This window comes from Grammomys surdaster, unplaced genomic scaffold (assembly GCF_004785775.1).
Source record: "Grammomys surdaster isolate TR1022 unplaced genomic scaffold, NIH_TR_1.0 132, whole genome shotgun sequence".
NCBI classification, from domain to species: domain Eukaryota; kingdom Metazoa; phylum Chordata; class Mammalia; order Rodentia; family Muridae; genus Grammomys; species Grammomys surdaster.
The window spans coordinates 4,316,198-4,334,699 of record NW_021604590.1 but is presented as its reverse complement, the minus strand read 5'-3'; the positions used below and the strand labels follow the sequence as shown (position 1 = coordinate 4,334,699).

At 40.9% G+C, this 18,502-nt stretch overlaps 1 protein-coding gene and 1 pseudogene across 1 annotated transcript in view; both read left to right on the top strand.

Annotated features, from left to right (window-relative positions):
- The window catches only part of L3mbtl4 (L3MBTL histone methyl-lysine binding protein 4), a 318,439-nt gene that overhangs the window by 230,031 nt on the left and 69,906 nt on the right, over positions 1 to 18,502 (top strand). The window contains exons 14-15 of the mRNA XM_028762233.1: positions 1,324 to 1,336; positions 18,234 to 18,249. Of these exons, the coding sequence (XP_028618066.1) occupies positions 1,324 to 1,336; positions 18,234 to 18,249 (29 nt within the window). The remainder of the gene's footprint in view (positions 1 to 1,323; positions 1,337 to 18,233; positions 18,250 to 18,502) is intronic.
- On the top strand, positions 15,307 to 15,819 carry LOC114616782 (annotated as a pseudogene).

Genomic DNA, 18,502 nt, shown 5'->3' with positions numbered 1-18,502 from the left:
CCCTCTCACCACCAACAGAGCAAGAGTCCCTCTCACCACCAACAGAGAACAGGGTTCCTGCTCACCACATCCTCTCAAACATTGTTGTTGGTCATTTTGTTGATCTTAGCTGCTCTGGGTGGAGTGAGATGAAATCTCAATGTCGTTTTAATTTTCATTTCCATAATTTCTAAGGATGATGAACACTCTTTCAGCTGTTTCCCAGTCATTGTTATTTGTGCTTCTGAGAACTCTCTTCAGATCCATAACCCATTTTTTAAAATTGGGTTTATTTGTTGTTATTGTTTTTACTGTCTGCAAGTTCTTTGTATAGTTTGTATATTAATCCTCTGTCAGCTGGATAGCTGGCAAATATCTCCTCCCATTCTGTGAATTTCCTCTTCACTTACTGTTTCCTTAGCTAAGTATGCTTTATAGTTTATGGGATCCCAGTCCTTAGCTGTTGGCTTTAATTCCATAACAAACAGAATCTCATTCACAAAGTCCTTTCCTATATCTGTATCTTGTAGGGCACTGCTTGTGTTTTCTTCTAGAAGTTTCTGTGTTTCGGGTTTAAAATTGAGGCCTTTGACCCATTTGAAGTTAGTTTTTGTTCAGAATGATAGAAGTGGGATGAATTTCACGCATGTTTGGTCTACTGTTGGGAGTGATGGTATACAGCTTAATCCCAGGATTTCAGAGGAAGAAGTGCGCAGGTTTTGTGTGTGTGTGAGTTCTAGGCCAACCAATATTATACAATAGGCCTTGTTTCTGTTTTGTTTTGTTTTTCAATCTTCTCTCAATACTTTTTATTCCATATTAAGTAGCAAGAGTATTGGGGTAGTCGCTTACAACTGTCAAAGTTATGCCTTTACTGCCTTCCTGGACCTGCCTATTTTTCAAAGCATTTTTGCTAGCTCATATCCTTATTGGCTAGTTTTTATTGACAACTAAAGACCATGGAGGTTTTATATAGGTCTCCCTTATAGTTAGGGTGTGGTTTGTTGTGTACTGTTTCGCTTTCTGAAACTTCCTCTCACTAAGTAGAACCCTCTGTGGTGCGTTCTGTGGTGCTTTCCCTGCCTGCTTTCCAAAGCTACTCATGTGGTTTAATACCTGACAGTAGGGTGACAATTAGGTAAAGACAAGCTCATCCTGGGGCAGGCTCTGTGCCAGGTTCTGTAGGTATGGATCTGTTTGCTTCTCAAAGCTCTCCAAATTCAGCATTATCTTCTTTCAAATGTCACGTTCCTTTGCTTAGCCTTTTCCTCTTCACTAGTCTTCTAACACAGGGAAAATACAGTACACAGAGCATAGGTAACCTTCACAAGGTCATGTAACTAGTGCCTGCTGGTTGGTACCAGCATTATACCTGGTTATCTTGCAAAAGTCAGCATGGTGGGGTCAGGCCATGAGGAATGGTCTGCCAGGAGAGGGTGGGACCACCTACATGTATGACAGCATGGGGAATAATATAGTCCCAAGTGCCAGATGTGACACTAGATTCTCATCATGATCATCATGGCTATAGCATGTGTGAATGCATACTTAAAACAAAGAAGTGTTTTCCTCAAAGTGCAATGAGCCTCCTCTTGAGAACTTGTGCCAGGTGATGGTATTGATATTTTCCTGGTACATCCTTATCAGGGATTGTCTTTTTTTTTTTTTTTAAAGCACATCCAAACACATATATGCTAAGCACAATTCAAGGCCTTGCTTCCTCCCAGGGTTGTCTAAATTGAATTAGTTCTTTTTGAGGGCTCACGAGAACTTGCTCAGATGTCCTTTCAGTTCAATAAACATATACTACAGAACGAACATGTTCAAGGGTTTTCTTCCTCTACTACCCACCAGCCAGTCACCAGATGTTTTACAGAACAGTTACTCTGTGCCCAGAATTGTTTTCAAACTATCAATCTGACCATCAAACTACAGATGGATCAAAGGAGGATAGGCAGATAATTGAGTTTTGTCGTATTTGACAATATCTGGGGAAAAAAAATAGCCAGGTCATTATGTTCTGGAATTTAACTGAAAAAAAAAAAAAAAACCTTAGGTCTATGTTTGTGTTGTGGCAAAGAACACAAACACTGGAGCTAATTAATTCATTTGTTATCTGTTTACAAAAGAGACACTCTGGATAGCACCCTGCTTAGTAATCACTGTGCTGGATATCAAGATCCACGGCTTAGCAAATGAAAGCAGCTGCCATTGTTGTTGACTCTTACACTCTATACAGGCAAACAGATGAATCAGGTGACTGTGACTACAAACATCAACCATGTCTCTGACAAATGCTGTAAAGACTACTACACAGGCTCAGTAGAACTTTTTTGTAGTGATGGAGAAGACTAGAGCACCAGGTCAGTGTATGGAGAAGCTCAGTAGTGAAAAAGAGCATCAGAAACCAGAAGTGAGGAGAGTTGGCAGCTGTGAAGAGAGCCTGAAGACAGAGTCCAGAGGCTATGCTGCAGGCAGTGCAAGGCATGGGTAGGGTTAGAGCAGGATGCGTGGGTTACAGGGTAGCTGGTAGAAGAGGTACAAGTTGATCAGTGGGAAACTATGGAACGTTTCCAGGACACAGATGAAGGTGAGTGCAGAAAGGGGTCTGAAACAGATTAGGTTGGACACTGGGGTAACAGGTAGGCATTAAGAAGGCTCACACAACTGAAGAGTACATGGTGCCTCTTAAGGAAACTGGGAAAAGACCAGGTTTGATACTTAAGGGCAAATAGGGCAGGACTAGGAATCCAGAGTAAGGCTTTAATGTGTGGAGTTTTGACTTGATTTTGAGAAAGCCAAGAATGTCTGAGTAGAACTTCATATCACAGCGAAAGTCACAGCGAATGTCATAGAGGTGGCAGCTGAGGTGGATATTACACACAGGGAGGACAGTGGAAAAAAGTCTTGTCCAGGGCCCCAGAGACTCTGCCACCCAAAGGCAAAATTAAAGGGATGATTAAAGGGAACAAGATAAAGGGGATGATTAGCCCATGCATTTTGGCCAAAATATATAAGAGAAGATGGGCGATCAGGGGCAGACGAAGAAACTACGGAGCTCTTTTATTTGTTTGTTTTTGTGACAGACAGGCGACGTTTGAGATTTTATTTTTCAGAGCCAGTGAGAATGATCTGGTGAGAAGCTGCTAGAAGGATTCTTGAGGTCACGAGAGTTCTGTGAAGCACACAGCAGGACTTGAGAGCTGGGTGGGAGATGGAAATGTGCAATTTTGTAGCTTCTGTTCTTTCCATACTAGAGTCTGCTACAAGGTCTCTAAGGGCTGCAGTTGTAAACTCCTGAGGAGAAGGGTATGGCTGCTTGGACAGGAACGGCCTGTGAAGCAGAGTATGGTTGGTGCAGCTATAGGCTTCCTGTGCCATCACTTCCTGTGCCATCACTTCCTATGTGTCACTTCCTGTGCCATCACTTCCTGTGTGTCACCTTCTATGCCATCACTTCCTATGCAGTCAGCAGTTAGGGCAGCCGGTGGGCCCTGTTAGGAGTGACCAGCCTGCACAAAAAAAGGCAATGAGCTATATTCTCCCAAGAGTACCATTTTGTCCAGATGATCAGTGAGATCATAGAGAAATGAGGGGATTGTAATTGTTTGGAGAGAGTATGTGTAGGTGTGGCCTTACTAAAGGAAGAACATCATCACAAGGGGTAGGCTTTGACTATTCAAAGTCTAGAGCTGCTCCTAGGTCACTTCCTGGTTGTGGTTGGAGATGTTAGTTCTCAGCTGTCCCTCTTGTCATGCTTGGTGCTTCCTGCAATGCTTCTCCACTGTGACAGCAACGGGTTCTCATCCCTGTGTAACATAAGCCCTATTTTGTCCCAGCACCAGAAAAGTAACAGATGTAGACATAGAATATCCATAAGATATCTGTAGAAAAAAATGAAGAGAAGGAAGAGGGAAGAGGCGGTGAGCATTTAAGACTCACGGTAGTTTTATAACTCTTGATTTATCCATCAGAATCTGATTAGTAAATAAACAAATGTCAGGGGTGATGTATATTGTCCTGGAAGCCACTCAGTGACTACTCATTGGATATCATGACGGGCGCAGACCTGTAGACCCTCACAGTAACATCAGCAGAGCCATGGAGACTCATAGCTGTAGATGTGGTGGTAGTTCTCCTGGCTTTGCCGTAAGAACTGCCATGCACAGGGAAGGCACTGCACCAGACCTCACTACCTGCAACTCACAATAGGGGTTTCCTGTGGCTTTAAGGATGGGATAAGTTTATGAGTGCAAACTAGCATGATGACTGAAACCCAGTCCAGAGTCTATGCGTGCTTCCAGAGGCTCGTGAGATTTGCTGACACATTAACATCAGCAAAACACATATATTTGTCACATTTATTAATCCTGTCACTCAAGGAAACTATTGTTTAGAACTTTATAGAAATAATAATTTGTGATGATATTAGTATGTTCATATGACCTCTAGTGAGTCTGGAACAGAGACGAGAGCTAGCAGGTCAGTAGCACATCAGAGTATAGAAGAGCAGATCCTGACTCAGAGTGTGATGTGTGTGCATGATTGTGTACATGGATGTGAGCATGTGTGTACATGTGTTCACATGTGTATGTGCCTCTGTGTGTGTGTACATGAATATGTGCCTGAATGTATTTGTGTATGTGCTGTTTTCCTACCGTTACATATGCATTTATAATAAAATTATACATACAGCAGAATAAGAGTTGCAGTAACTGATAAAAGGACAATTGTAACCATGTGTGCTCTAATAAAAGTGGTCTTGTTTTTTTTTTCAAAATAATGATTTCTGTTTTAGAATTCACATGTGTTTGCTGTGTCCTCTATCCCCAGAATTTCCATGTGCCCTATCAGCTGCCATATAATTCCTACATTAGTTTCTTCCCATGCTTTATGGTTCCATTTCCCTTCCTTGGGGGCTCTATTTGAGGTGTTCTTCCAGAAGAAGCAGTTTCACTGTAACTGAAGCCTTGCTTCAGATGTTTTTGCCTTCCTTAGTCAACTCTCTCAGCTTCTACTGTAACACATTGCCATCTGTCCAAATATGTTTTCTTTTCTAGCACAAATTAACTCATTCTCCACCTCTAACTAAGCCCCCTTGTACCTGAGGGCTGCAAGCCGTGGTGCACTTTGAGGCTTTGGTGATGCTCAAAGTCATGCAGTTTTGGGCATGACAACAAATCCAATGTGAATTCCTCCTCAGTTCTACAGATGAAAGATTAATTCCTACTGCAGCCTTTAGCAGCCTCGGCACATTTTTTTTCTTTCTTTATTCAGCTTTATCAATTATATTTCTCTCACTGTGACATCCTGGAAATCATACTCTTATTGAAAGTTTCAGAGTTCAGTCTGTTGATCTTGGACCAAAGACAGGACAATGCAGCATGGTGGAGGCCATATTCACCTCATAGTGGCTAGAAAATGAAGTGAAAGGCAGAAAAATGTAGAGTCCAAGCACCACTTCAAGGTCATGCTTCCAATAACCTAACTTCCTCCCATTAGATAGTCCTTATTTCCTAAATGTTCCAACACCTCACAATATACCAATGATAAGCCTTTGGAAAAACCAACACATGAGCCTTTGGAGGAATCTCCAAATCCCATCCAGAACACAATTTGAGAATGTTTACCTTCTCATTTAAAAGTTCTCTTCAGGGAGGAGATATCAGGGGCAGCCCTGCTTACACACTGTAGGCCTAAAATCAGCCATAGGCCTAAAATCAGCAATAGGTCTGTCATACATGTATACTAACACCAAGTCTTGGGTCTCAGTGGAAAAACACTGAAACAGATGGCTATAAGCTAATGTCAACAGTCAGCTTTTGTGGAAATTTACCAGCCTGAGTAGCCATAGACCTTGTAAATAGGTAGCCTTGGCAGACAATACCAACTTAGATAAGGACAAGCGAGTCATAGGCAGAGTCATAGTGACCTGTCCCCTGAACCTTCACCTAGCTGATACCCGGTTCTGAAGATATCTGTATTCCCCCTGAACACCCACACTCCAGTGTCATTCCCTTCCCCACATCCTGCCTTTCTGTGTTTATAACCCCTGTGTGAATTAATTACGATTTGAGAAAAAATAAAAATAAAAAAAGTTCTCTTCAATATTTATCAAATGATATCATCACTACTCTTTGTTCTTGAGACCCTCATTAAGTAGAATATACTTGAATATAAGCACTGTGACATCGTTGACAGTCTGCTAACTGAGACAGCTAAGGGACAATTGAAACTGAATAGGAAGAGCTACCCACAGACCTCACATGTTGAAAGCTTAGTCTCCAGCTCATGGACACCTTGAGAAGTGATTGTTTATAAGACCACTGATATAAATACTATGACTAATGCATTAATCAATATTGATTTTTCACAGCTGGATAGGCTGTGAAAAGAAAGAGGGAAAAAAAAGAAAAGAAAAAAAAGAGGAAGGGCCTGGATGAAGGAATTTGTCACCATCACCAGAGTTTGTGACATTAAATAGTCCAGTCTTTTCTCTCCATGTGCCTCCTGCCTTGTCTATGTTTTGTTTATTCCTATGGAGTCTCTTAGCCTCAAAGAACCAAGTGGCCATGAACCCAAACCTCTGAAACAGGCAGGGGTGGTTGCTAGGTGGCTAACTGTTTGCCGTAGATGTGTGAGTTCAGAGTTCAGATCTTCAGAACCCACATGGGTTCTAGGTGTGACAGCTTACCTGTGATTACAACTTTGGAAGCTGAGGAAGAGACAGGGGATCCCTAGAGCAAGCTGGATATGGAGACAACACACATGGGTGAGTTTGGGGCTTGATTGATTGTGTCACTGAATAAGACTGAGGAGCCACTGAGGATGATTTCAGAGACTGATCTCAGGGCTACAAATGCACAAATACCCATATACATTCATACCCATACATACTACACATGTATGCTCCCATACACACATCGTATAGGCACATACAAATAAAGCTTCTGAGACCATAATCCAAATGACTGTTTCTAACTTTGAGTAGTTGTTCTCTAGAACTTTCTACAGTGGAAAAAAAAAAAGAAAGTCAAACTAGCATAGTGACTTGTGGGAAGGCAGCACAGTCAATCTGGACATGCTGCAGAAAAGGATGATTCGAAGCCTGGAGGAACAAAGCACATGGTAACATCACATGGCTCAGAACAGCACACAATTTACAACTGACAAATTGCTGCTTTCTGGAACTTTCAGTCTCATACCTCTGTACTGCATTGACCAACTGCAGATAAGGGTACTGCTCTATTCTATGTCTGGGGGAAATGAGCCAAAGCAAGGCTTTATCTTCTCTGCAGCCTGAAAACCTGTGTCTGGACATGGGAGGATTTTAGAATAGTCTGTAAACCACAGTGGTGCACTAGTCTTAGCAGGGCTGTTGGCATACAAGATGCCTTATGAAACAGAAACTAAAACAGTGCTTACTGACCATTCTGCTTCAATGGAGGCTGGAAAAATCTGAACCAGAGCTTAGGACTTGGATTGTGTGTAGCCTTTCTCTGTGCTCGAGAACTCCAGCTCCTAATAATTGACAAGTGGGCTTAGTAAGTATTTTATAGGGCTGTCTGACGAAAGAGCCAATGTGAAATTGGAAAATTGAACCATTCGGGCAAATGGAAATTTTTAAGTAATTTGTTAGTGCATTGAATATTTCACAATAATAACCCTATTGTACTTATAAAAGAAAACATCAGCTTTCAGCTGCCTGGCTGTTTACAACGTCTAGTGTGGTGACAGCATGTTCTGTGTTTGTGTGTCTGCTTTCAAGTACTATGCCTCATTATTATGAGAAGTCGTCAAATTCAATGAAGTTTCATTGAAATGGGGAGAAATCGGGTAACAAGGAATTAAAGGAGAAATTTGAGACAGGCATTTCATTTGCAAAATTTGAAGCAGGAGGCACATAAAATGCATTGTTCCTATTTGAATGAGACTGGAAAGTAGTGTTTGGCACCTTGGAAACTTCTGGATCAAAACAAAATCTTTCTTTACTGCCTTATATCTCCTTTGAAATGAATTTCAAAGCTACCCACCAGTATTGAGATAGGCCCATGCAGGGCTGATGGAGGCTACCTAACTGAAAAGCATGTTTGCACAACTTTCTTCTGTTAAAAGCTTTAAAAAAAAAACAATTAAAGAAAGCCTAATATTTTTTTGGTTATTAAAACAATTAGAATTAATTCTTATATAATTGACCCTGCTGTCTCTGATTTAACAGGCCTGGCTTTATGCAACTTGCCTGTCTGTCTCCCAGAACTTTTAGGCTATGTTTGAGTAGATTATATGTGTGCCTCATGCTACATTCAGAAGCTATGAAGAGGTATATAGTAATGCTGTCCCTTCGGTCTCCAGTTCTCCTCTCAAGAGTCTCTCTTCTAATTTCTTCTCTGTTATTATGATAAAACAGCCTGACCAAAACCCACCGTTGGGAGGAAAAGGTTTCTTTGACTTGCAACTTCAGGTCACAGCCCATCACGAGGTAAAAATTCAGGCAGAAGTGTTTATCATTCCACATAGCAGTACCTCCAACCAGGGAACTCACTCACAGCTGAGGAATTACAGTAGAAACCATGAAGGAGGCTGCTTGCTGGCTCATGGCTCAGACTGTTCTCAGCTAGCTTTCTTATCCAGTTCAGAGCCATTTGCCTAGGGATGGTACCACCCACAGTGGATTGGAGCTCTCCTACATCAATTAACAAGGAGGACAACTCCTACAGGCATGTTCACAGAACAATCTGATATAGGCAGTTCCTCTCAGAGGTCACTAGGCTGGATCACATGGACAGAGCTACAAAGGCAGTATCTTTCCAAAGGCATGTTATAGTTTTTATAGCATGTGTGCACAGAAATGGTCACATATACATAGCTGCATACTCTCTCCTCATGTCATTTTGCAGTAGAGGTTCAGTTCTGACTAGCCTTCCTTAGTGTGAGGTGTGAAGTGGAGGCTTAACCTGCTCTTGTCTCACTGCAGTTGTCCTACACAACCAATGGGGGCCATCTCAATTTCATCGATTTAAAACCACACCTTCACCAGGTACCAAGTGCCTTACTCTGTCATGGCTGTTGTTTGAGAGAGTCATATGGAAGCAGGCTGGAATAGAATTCACAAAACAGAGCTGGCTTTGAGCTCCTGATCCTCCTGCCTCCACCTCCTGAGTACTAAGATAGCAGGCTGTATGGTAGATCATTTCCATTGTTGGTCCTGTCTACCCACAATCTCCATTTAAGGCTTTTCCATTTCAGAGTCCTCACTGCTACTCCACTGTCTTTCTCTTTCCCCCTCCTCCCTCCCTCTCTCTCTCTCTCTCTCTCTCTCTCTCTCTCTCTCTCTCTCACATACATACACACACACAAAACACACACAAGCACATGCACGTGTACATACACACAGACATACAGTCCCATACAACACAAACACATACACACATATACACACAAACATATAGACACATACACAAACATATACACATGTATGTACGTTTGACATTACATTAACAGTTTAGTCTGACTTTGTATTTCCAGTGTAAGAACTTGAGCTTAACAACTCTTTCCCTGCTCAGAAGAGTTCCTATCTGTCCATTAAGAGCATTTTAAGTTTTCACACCTCAGAAATTATCCCATCCTTCGTGTTGCTATAGAGTTTGTACTTCAGCTGCCACAGTAAATGGGGCAGTTTGTCAGTGTCTGCTCTAGCGAGACTCTTTGTTCATAAACGCTGTCAATTTCTGTGTATTAGTTTTGATCTTATTGCTGCATTCCATCCTGATTTGTAGTTCAGTTGTAATTAGTTTTGAATTTTCAGATTTACAATTACCTGAGTTTTTTTTTTTTACCTACTAAAATCTGTTTTCTTAGTTTCCCTGAACTGAAGCCCTTAGGCATTAAAACGCTATAGTTGCGTTCTTTTTTTTAACAGGATCTCCAGAGGCTACAAAGACCTGTCTGTGTGTGATGAGTTAGAGCCCTTCCTTCAACCCACCTTCAGTTTTAGTGTTGTTTGGTTGTCTGGACTTTCAGAAAGACACTACAACAATGCATTGGCTACACATGCTTAGTACTAAAGAATGATGTGGTAGAAGTTGGCCACAGCTTTAATGATTAAAACCCCTGCTTCACAGGCTATCTCACAAATTCTATTCAATATTGAGAAAGAAAAGGTTAAATTGCACAGGTTTAAAATCATCTAGTTTAAAATCATAGACAGTGTTCTTTTAATATCGAGCATGTTTCAACGTGGTCTCATTATCTGAAAATTACTAACCTTGTCAGGAACTAAATCAAATGATTTTTTCCTCGTGTAACTCAATTCAGTGGGGACTCCAGTATCATAATTTTGCTGAGTCTCATGAGTATAAACATTAGCCATTTCACTGGTGAGTGGACATGTAAGTTAATTAAGATCCCTGGTTGAGAGAATATTAGTAATCATGGGGGGTTTATAGTTTAATTTAACATAGGGTAAGGAAAATTAATACAAGAAGTTATGAATTTGGTCTTAGCTCAGGAACCAATTTCTTGTACAGCCTTTGGCAAACACCCTAACCTTTTTTATTTAATATTTTCATTTTGTGAGTGAAAACTGAATTATTAAATATCCAATGTTTAAATATATATATATGTATGTATATATACATACATATATATATATACATATATATATATTCAGCTCTTGTATTTGGGAGCTTCTTCTGTAGTCCACTCCAAACAGCTCTTGGTGTTGGTCTGCTTACTCATAATGGTCACTACTGGTAAGGTCTCACGATTTTCTGCTCTTCCAGCAGAACAAAGAATCAGCAGGGAGAGGAGCCCATGGCCATAGGGTTTTGATCAGCTCAAGGTAGCATATACCAAATTGACTCCCTTAATTTCCCTACCTCCTCAGAAGTTGGGAAAAACTTAACTCTCCCCTTTTGCTAACAGCACTGAATGTTACGAGCATTAGATGATGGCACGTTGCCCATGAGACCCTTGTGTCACAAAGCACGCAGAGCTCAGTAAATAGCTCATGGAAACAGTAGTCCAAAAAGACCCTGAGCAAAATGTCACTTAAGTTTCTCCCTGCCATGTAGCTCACTTCAGGGATAGCAATGGCAGGCATGTAAAGAAAGGGGGCTTTGTCTTCCCATCTAGTGATTCCCACTATGGAAGTTGGTATGGAGGCTCCTCTAAACTTAAAAGAAAAGCTTACATAGCACCCAGTCATATGCATTTGAGCATACAACCCCCTCTCAAAGTCAGATGACTTTGGAAGTATCTGCATATCCATGTTTATTGCAGTACAGTGGCCAAATTACTGAGTCAGCCAGACGACCATCAACAAAGAGAGGGGTAAAGAAACCATGGTACATACACGCAATGAATGATGCTTTGCTCTACCTCAAAGAGTAGAATGATGATATCTACAGAAGCGGAGATCATTGTATTAATTGAAAGAAGCCAGACTCAGACAAATAGCAAGTTTTCTTTTCCTGCTATGTAGGATATAGGAAGATAGAATAATATAAAGCTAAAAGAAGAAATATGGGGGATTTGGAGTGAAAGTAGATGTAGGAATCGTGGAGCCAAAATAAATAAAGGGGCACATAGAAGGTGTAATCTTTACACAATTACAATGTGTACAAATTGAGAAAGAGCACACTGGAACCCTTTGTTTTGTGCAGTTCGTATAAGGTAGCAGCATAAAGAAAAACTTATAGACCAAGCCTTTCGCTTTCCTCCTTTGTAGCACACCAAAGTTTGTCTCTTTCTGTGTTATGCTCTTTTACTGTATCCTTTTTAAAGGTAGAAAAACAGAGGGATTGTGGGAAGATAGCACACACACAAGAAACATGAGCATCATGGAAATGTGTTTTCAGGCATATTTGAATCTTATTCATCTGCAGCTGACACAGTTTAGGATGATCCATTGTAAACATTGGTATATAGATACTCCCATAGCTGTTGTTATTCTGTCAGCTGTCAGACAGGGGTGGCACAAAATAGTCACAAGCACTAATATGGAGAGATGTCCATAAAGCACTGGGCAGTGCTGAACAACACCTACTGAAGGCCTAGGAAGACCTATGTTTAGACACTGAAAATAGCTGGAATGTGTGCACAGGAAGATGTGAAGGTAGCTTGCCTGAAGGTAGATTCTTGCTGTGAAAAGCAGTTACTTGGGGTGGAGTGAGGAATGGAGAGCCTGGGGCCAGGCACTGCCTGATCCTAAAGAGCTCCAGAGGAGGAGCAGAAGTGATTCTTACCCAAGCAGCAGTGGCCTTGGAGTATGTCCATTTGCTCCTCATACATAGCAGATCAGCCCAGCAGCTCCAAGGACAGTGCTCAGCCCAACAGTTCAATTCTACAAAGATATTGATTGAGATTTTGTTTTGTCTTTTTTTCCTGGAAAACAAAGATCTAATTTGTAAAAGCTCTTTTTAACATTGTGACTTTCCAGAGGTGTTTGAAGAAGGGATCCTGTGAACACGGCCACCCAGGGGAAAATCAGCAATCCTACTCACAGGAATAAGTAGCTGTTTGAAAGAGAGGAATGGAAATTATTTTTAAATATACCATGTGACTATTTAGCTAAATGAGGGACTACGCTGAACTTTACTTTCAAGTCTGTGACCTTTTCACAATCATAAACTCCATGCCAGAATATGTGGTGGTTTTAATTAGCTGTACTGTTGTGCAAAACTAGCAACCAAACTGAATATGAAGCCTTTAAAATGCTCATTGACTTAAGTAATTAGGGGGTAGGGAGAGAAAGAAGAAAGAATTCTTTTAAGCATCATCCTGCAACTAACTTCATCTTGGCAAAGTTAATTTTAACTAGAATCAGGGGAAGGAATACAAAGTATACTATTACATTTTGTTTCTTGGCTTAGAAAAATGAATATGGCCAGCACTAATTAATTAGCACAGACAGTATTTATGCAGTGGCTTCTTTCAGATAATGTGCCTCAGAGGGGAACAAGAAGGCAGTTTTTGTTATTTTGTGGGCTTTCAATGTCTGTGATCTAACAAAGCAATATCCTAGAATATATTAGGGAACAGCAATGACAGATTCATTTTCTACTTTGTGCCCTGAAAAGCCATTTATGCAAATACAAATGCTGTATTTGTAATGTAAAAACTGCTGGGAGATTTTGGTTCTCTCGCTTGGTGTTTGTGAGATAGTAGTTCTAGGGAAAGTCCAGAGCCCAAAATGTGAGTTAATCATTAGCTATATATCTTATAACTGCAGACCCAGGTCCTTACTTTAAAAAAAAACTCATCAGGTGACCTTTCACACTTCCAAATACAGACTATTCAAGTAATTGCTTGTCAATGCTGTTAAAGAATAAACTAGGAAGACATGTATAGCTGGGGCTGGGGGGGAAGGGTAACAACTATCAACCTTACCAGGTTAGATATTTACTACAATTCCCAGCCTCAACTCTTTCCAAATCCACCCTCACCTCCCAAAAACCCCAGCCACTTTCTGTTTTTTTTTCCTTCTCCTCTTCCTCTACCATTAATGACCCACTGACTTTAATTTATGCTGTCCATTACTCCTTGGTATGGGGCCATTCACTATATTGTCATTGACCTACTAGGAACCACACCATTAAATAAAACTTACTCTCCCTTCTCAAGAAGCCACCAATGGGCCATACCTCTTCAGTTAGGGGAAGAGTCAGTGAAGGCCCTCCCATGTTAAAGTTGACTGGCTTGATTGTATCTCTGTAGTTGTGTAAAGCAACAGTGTACTGGTTTTTAAAGATTTATTTTAGGTTTGTGTGCGTGTGTGTATGTGTGTCCATGCATATGAGTGACATGTTCCCATGGAGTCCAAAAGAGAGTATCAGATCTCAAAGAACTGAAGTTACAGACAGTTGTGAGCTGCCATGTGGGTGCTAGGAACTGAACCCAGGACCTCTGCAAGAGCAGTAAGTGCTCTTACCTGCTGGGCCATCTCTCCAGTGCCCATTCCCCATAGGATTTATTTGAGTATATACTTATTTTTAACGCTGATATGAATTTCTCACATGGAAAATAGGATATGAATAAGCCACACTGTCGAGCTTTTTAGAATGAGAATTATAAAATTGCCACAGTATAGGAATTACATGTTTTCACAGGTGTGATGTTGCAATAGAAACTGCATTAGTCCCAACTACGAAACCTGCCACTCATTAACTGCACAAGCCTGGCCAGTTCCTTACTGTGTCTGGTTTCAGTTCCCACCTGGAATAATAGTATGAGATAGGTTTAGGACGGTTTAGTTAGTGACCAAGTGAGGTAGCACTAGTGAAGTACAGCAGAGCTCAGATAGGTTACTTTAAATGCTTCTTAAAAGATGCTTTAACCATTTACAGCCTGGACCACTAACCTACACAAAAATGGGATATTTGATTTTCTAGTAAAAACAGAAGAAAATCGCAGACCAATGCCTTCATGGTGCTTTGTAAACAATGGCACTGAATAAGTTCTTGTAGCACTTTGTACATGTACATCCTGATTTGTTTACCTTCTCTTCCTAAAAGGCTAAATTTCTGCATGAGAAACCAGTCCTTTTATTTGTCTTCCTCTTTATCCATTCTACCTAAAGGGCAAAGACATGATTTGCTTTCTGTTAGCCTTTCTTCTTTTCTATTGGAGGTTTAAGGATCGTAAGATATAAAACATTCTCTTATCTTCCCATCTTCAGCTGGCATTCTCAGATGTAAGACCACCTTCCACTTTTCCTACTTTCCAATTACTGCTGCCTGCAAAGGGAATAGGAGTGACTGTTCCCAGCACAGAAGTCAGTATGTCTAACCACATAAATGATCTCTTTCAAGCTCTTGATACACCACATCATTACTGGAAATGAACAGCAACTAGAGCTTAGGGAATAACCTCACCTGTGTTGAGCTCTGACAAGCTGCCAGCACACCACTCTAAAGGCTTTGGAACTGTAGTCTTAAAGTTCTCACAGCATCTAATGAATAGCCCAAAGCTGAAGGGTCTTAAGAGATTCGTTCAAGATCTGAACATCACAAGTGAAGATAGCAAGAGTCCTTCCAGGCAGCATGACTACGAAGCCTGCAGTCCAAACACACAAGATCAAGGCAGCAATATCCTCTTCCTTGCATACAAATTTTAGGAATGTGTTCAAGTATACAGCACAGCCTACAGAGGAACAGTGAAAGGGCAAAACATTTTAAGATATACATTTGATATGGGTTCTTGTGTGAGCTAGGTTGCACTAAGCCAAATTGCTTAATCTCTATAATTTAACTTCTGCAAAACATCAAATGTTCTGAGGAACTGTAGTCTGTTTTCTCTGTCTGGCTTCTCTTTCAATGGAGTGCATGAATGGATTTGCATGTGAGCCCTCTAAAGCCTCAGAACTACTTTTTTTTTTTTTGGCTGCGAACTAAAGACCAACAAAGTTTATCACTTTAAGACAGATAATGTTGAAAATGAGTACCAGTTATTATTAAGAATGATCAGATTAGGAGTTTGGTACAAATTGCACATCATGGAGGCAGAGGCAATGAATTATAAAGGCAGCCCAATTAAAGTAACCCTGCTACTTTGAGAATGTCCATACAACCAACAGTTTCCCTTGGAATCTTTGAAATGACATAACCACGTGTGGTCTCAAGGTTGAAATGTGGTTCAGAGCCTGTGTGCAGCAGCTAGGATCTGTAGACGAAGACACAGATTCAAAAATTTTAAGTTGAGGAAGATATGAAACTCTTAACTATGTCTGGAAAGTGGTTTGCCCATGGAAGTGGTAACAACCTTGCACAGAAAAAGTAGGAGAAGGAGAAAGAAAAGGAGTAAGAGGAGGAAGAGGAGGAGGAGGAGGAGGAGGAGGAGGAGGAGGAGCAGAAGAAGGAGGAGGAGGGAAAGGAGGAGGAAGAAGAGGAGGAGGAAGAAGAAGAGGAGGAGGAAGAGGAGGAAAAGGAGAAGGAGATTGTGATAACATGATGGTCATCATGATGATGAAGAAGAAGAATATGATAATGCCCTTGATGATCATGAAGATGACAACTATGAAAGTGAAAGTGGTGGAGGAGATAAGATGTTGATAAAGAAGATGATGATTTTGATGGTGAGGAAACTGAAGGAAAGTTCTGGTGAGGAAATGTGTACAATATATCAGCCAAAAAAAAAAAAAACCCACAGAAAATACAGTCGGAATGAATATGACAACAGTCCATCAACAGTAAGATCAAAATATTAATAATCTTTTAAAATATAAAGAAAAATTCTAAATACCAAAAGAACCTTGTTCTGTAGAAAATTTTAAGATAAAACCACAAGAAAGTATAGAAGAGGGTGGTTCTCCCCCCAGAGTAGAAGCCACAATCACCAAGCATGTGAAGAATTGCCTCCTGATGATCAGCCGGGAGGCTTTGTGTGATCTCTGGCAGTGGAGGTAGTCTCTTTAAGAAAATAGTTTAGACAGTTTGAAATATTCCGTCTTACTTCATTTCTGTAGCAATTGGTTTCTGACTGTCCCTTCTATAGTTCATAGTGAAAACTTTCCTACAGTGTTTGATAGATGCTATCCAGGTTTCATGGGGAAGAATATGCTGTCTAATCGCCAGGTCAGTTTTCAAAGATAAAACTCCACCCTTTATTTGGTTATAAGTATGAATGGAATGTCATAATAGGACATAGTCACATGAAAATGGTGGAGAAACAAAAACAAATGTATGAAATAAACTCAGTGTGCTGGTTTGAATATGGATTAAGGGAGTGGCGAGTTTGGGGCAAGATCCCACCCAACTGAGGTTATTGATTATGCACTTGGCATTGAAAAAGGAATAGATATATCATGTTAAGTGTTATTATTACTTGGTTATTGTTTTCATTTAGACTTTTAGTCTGGAATAAACTACAATCCAAAATTGGAGGACACAAGCTTTTGATCCAGATCTTGAGAAACAGTGGCCATGAAAAGCTTAGATCCAGGCCTGGTATTTCACACCTTTAATTCCAGAAGACAGAGGCAAACATCTCTGAGTTCAAGCTCAATCTATAAGACAAGTTCCAGGACAGCCAAGCTTAGGCTGTGAAGGTGTTGGGAAACAGAGAGCCGGTGTTAATTTGATAACAAGGGGGTCACGTTCCAGCTCCAGAAATCATCAGAACTCGGCAGCTTCAGCCATGTGGCTCTGACTTTAGAGTCAAAAATAGGAGAATATACTGGGACAATTGATGCTAGTTAGTTGGAGCTAAGAAATCAGCGTTAATTAAGAAGAGACCAGCATGAGGATGGTTTGAACAAGCCAGTAGTTATTTTTCTGATACTGTGACAAAACACTATGGCCCAGAGCAATTTACAGATGAAAGAATTTAGTTTGGTTTATGGCTCCAAAGAAAAAGTTTACAATAACAGTGGGAAAATGACAGCAAGCTTGTGGAACAAGAAGCTGAGAGATCACCATTACAACTGAAAGTATGAAACAGAGAAATGGCATAAGGCTGTGACCCCTTGAGGCCTGCTCTCAGTGACATGCTTGCCCTAGAAAGGCTGTACCTCTCCCCACAACCTTCCCCAAACAACTCCACCAACTACGGACCAAGGTTTTTATTTTTTGTTTTTTTTTTTCCCAGAGAAAAGTATTTAAAATTTTGAGCATCATCTATAACTTGTTGGCTGGAGTAAAACATGGAAAGGTTATCAATGTGGCCAGAAGATACATGATCATATTTGTGTTTGGTGAAAAAAAAAAAGAGTAGTCTTAGTAGCATCATGGGGAGAGTAGTTGGTAAGACAAGACGGGAGACAAAGGTAAACGGCTAAGCATGAGAAGGTTTGCAGGACAATGAGGCAGATTCTGCACAGGAGGAATTTGAGGTTTGGCTTACCAGCTGACTGTGGAAGTATGTCATAAGTAGCTACATATGACTTAGAGACTCCAGTAGCCAGGTGTTAGTTAATATAATCAGCTAAATGTAGAAATCATGCGATGGAAAAAAAATCAATTTGAGAGTGAAAACAATGAGTCCAGTTTGGGAAAAGCTGGGTTTTAGATTTCATTGACAACATGGTTTAGATGCTCTATCTGACATCTGGGTGGACTCCGGGGATTTAAAAAGAGAGCAGTAGCCAGGGTGCAGTTGCATAATAAAGTGGTGGGTGCTGGCATGCTGTACATAAGGCTCTGGATTTGATCCCCATTGAGAGCAAGGGATAGGGAGGAGGAGAAAAGAAAAGGTAGGTAGGTGTGTGTGTGTGTGTGTGTGTGTGTGTGTCATGGGAAGGACAGGTAAATGCACAGAAGACGGAAAGGAGGATGTGTAGAGAGGGAGAGGACAGGACAGAGAGGAAATGGCTCAGACAAAATCTCCATCACATGGCCCCTAGCTGATGCTCACTGAGGATCTGAGGAGGAAGCATGGTGGGATAGAAAGGAAGAAGTAATACAAAGGGCACACTGCTAGGAGATGGAGAGCCAGGAAGGAAACAGGCTGGAGAGGAGGGAATCACGAAGAAGTGAGCTATGAGGCAGGCCTCACTGGAGAGGGCTGAGGAAAGAGAGGCCTCACTGGA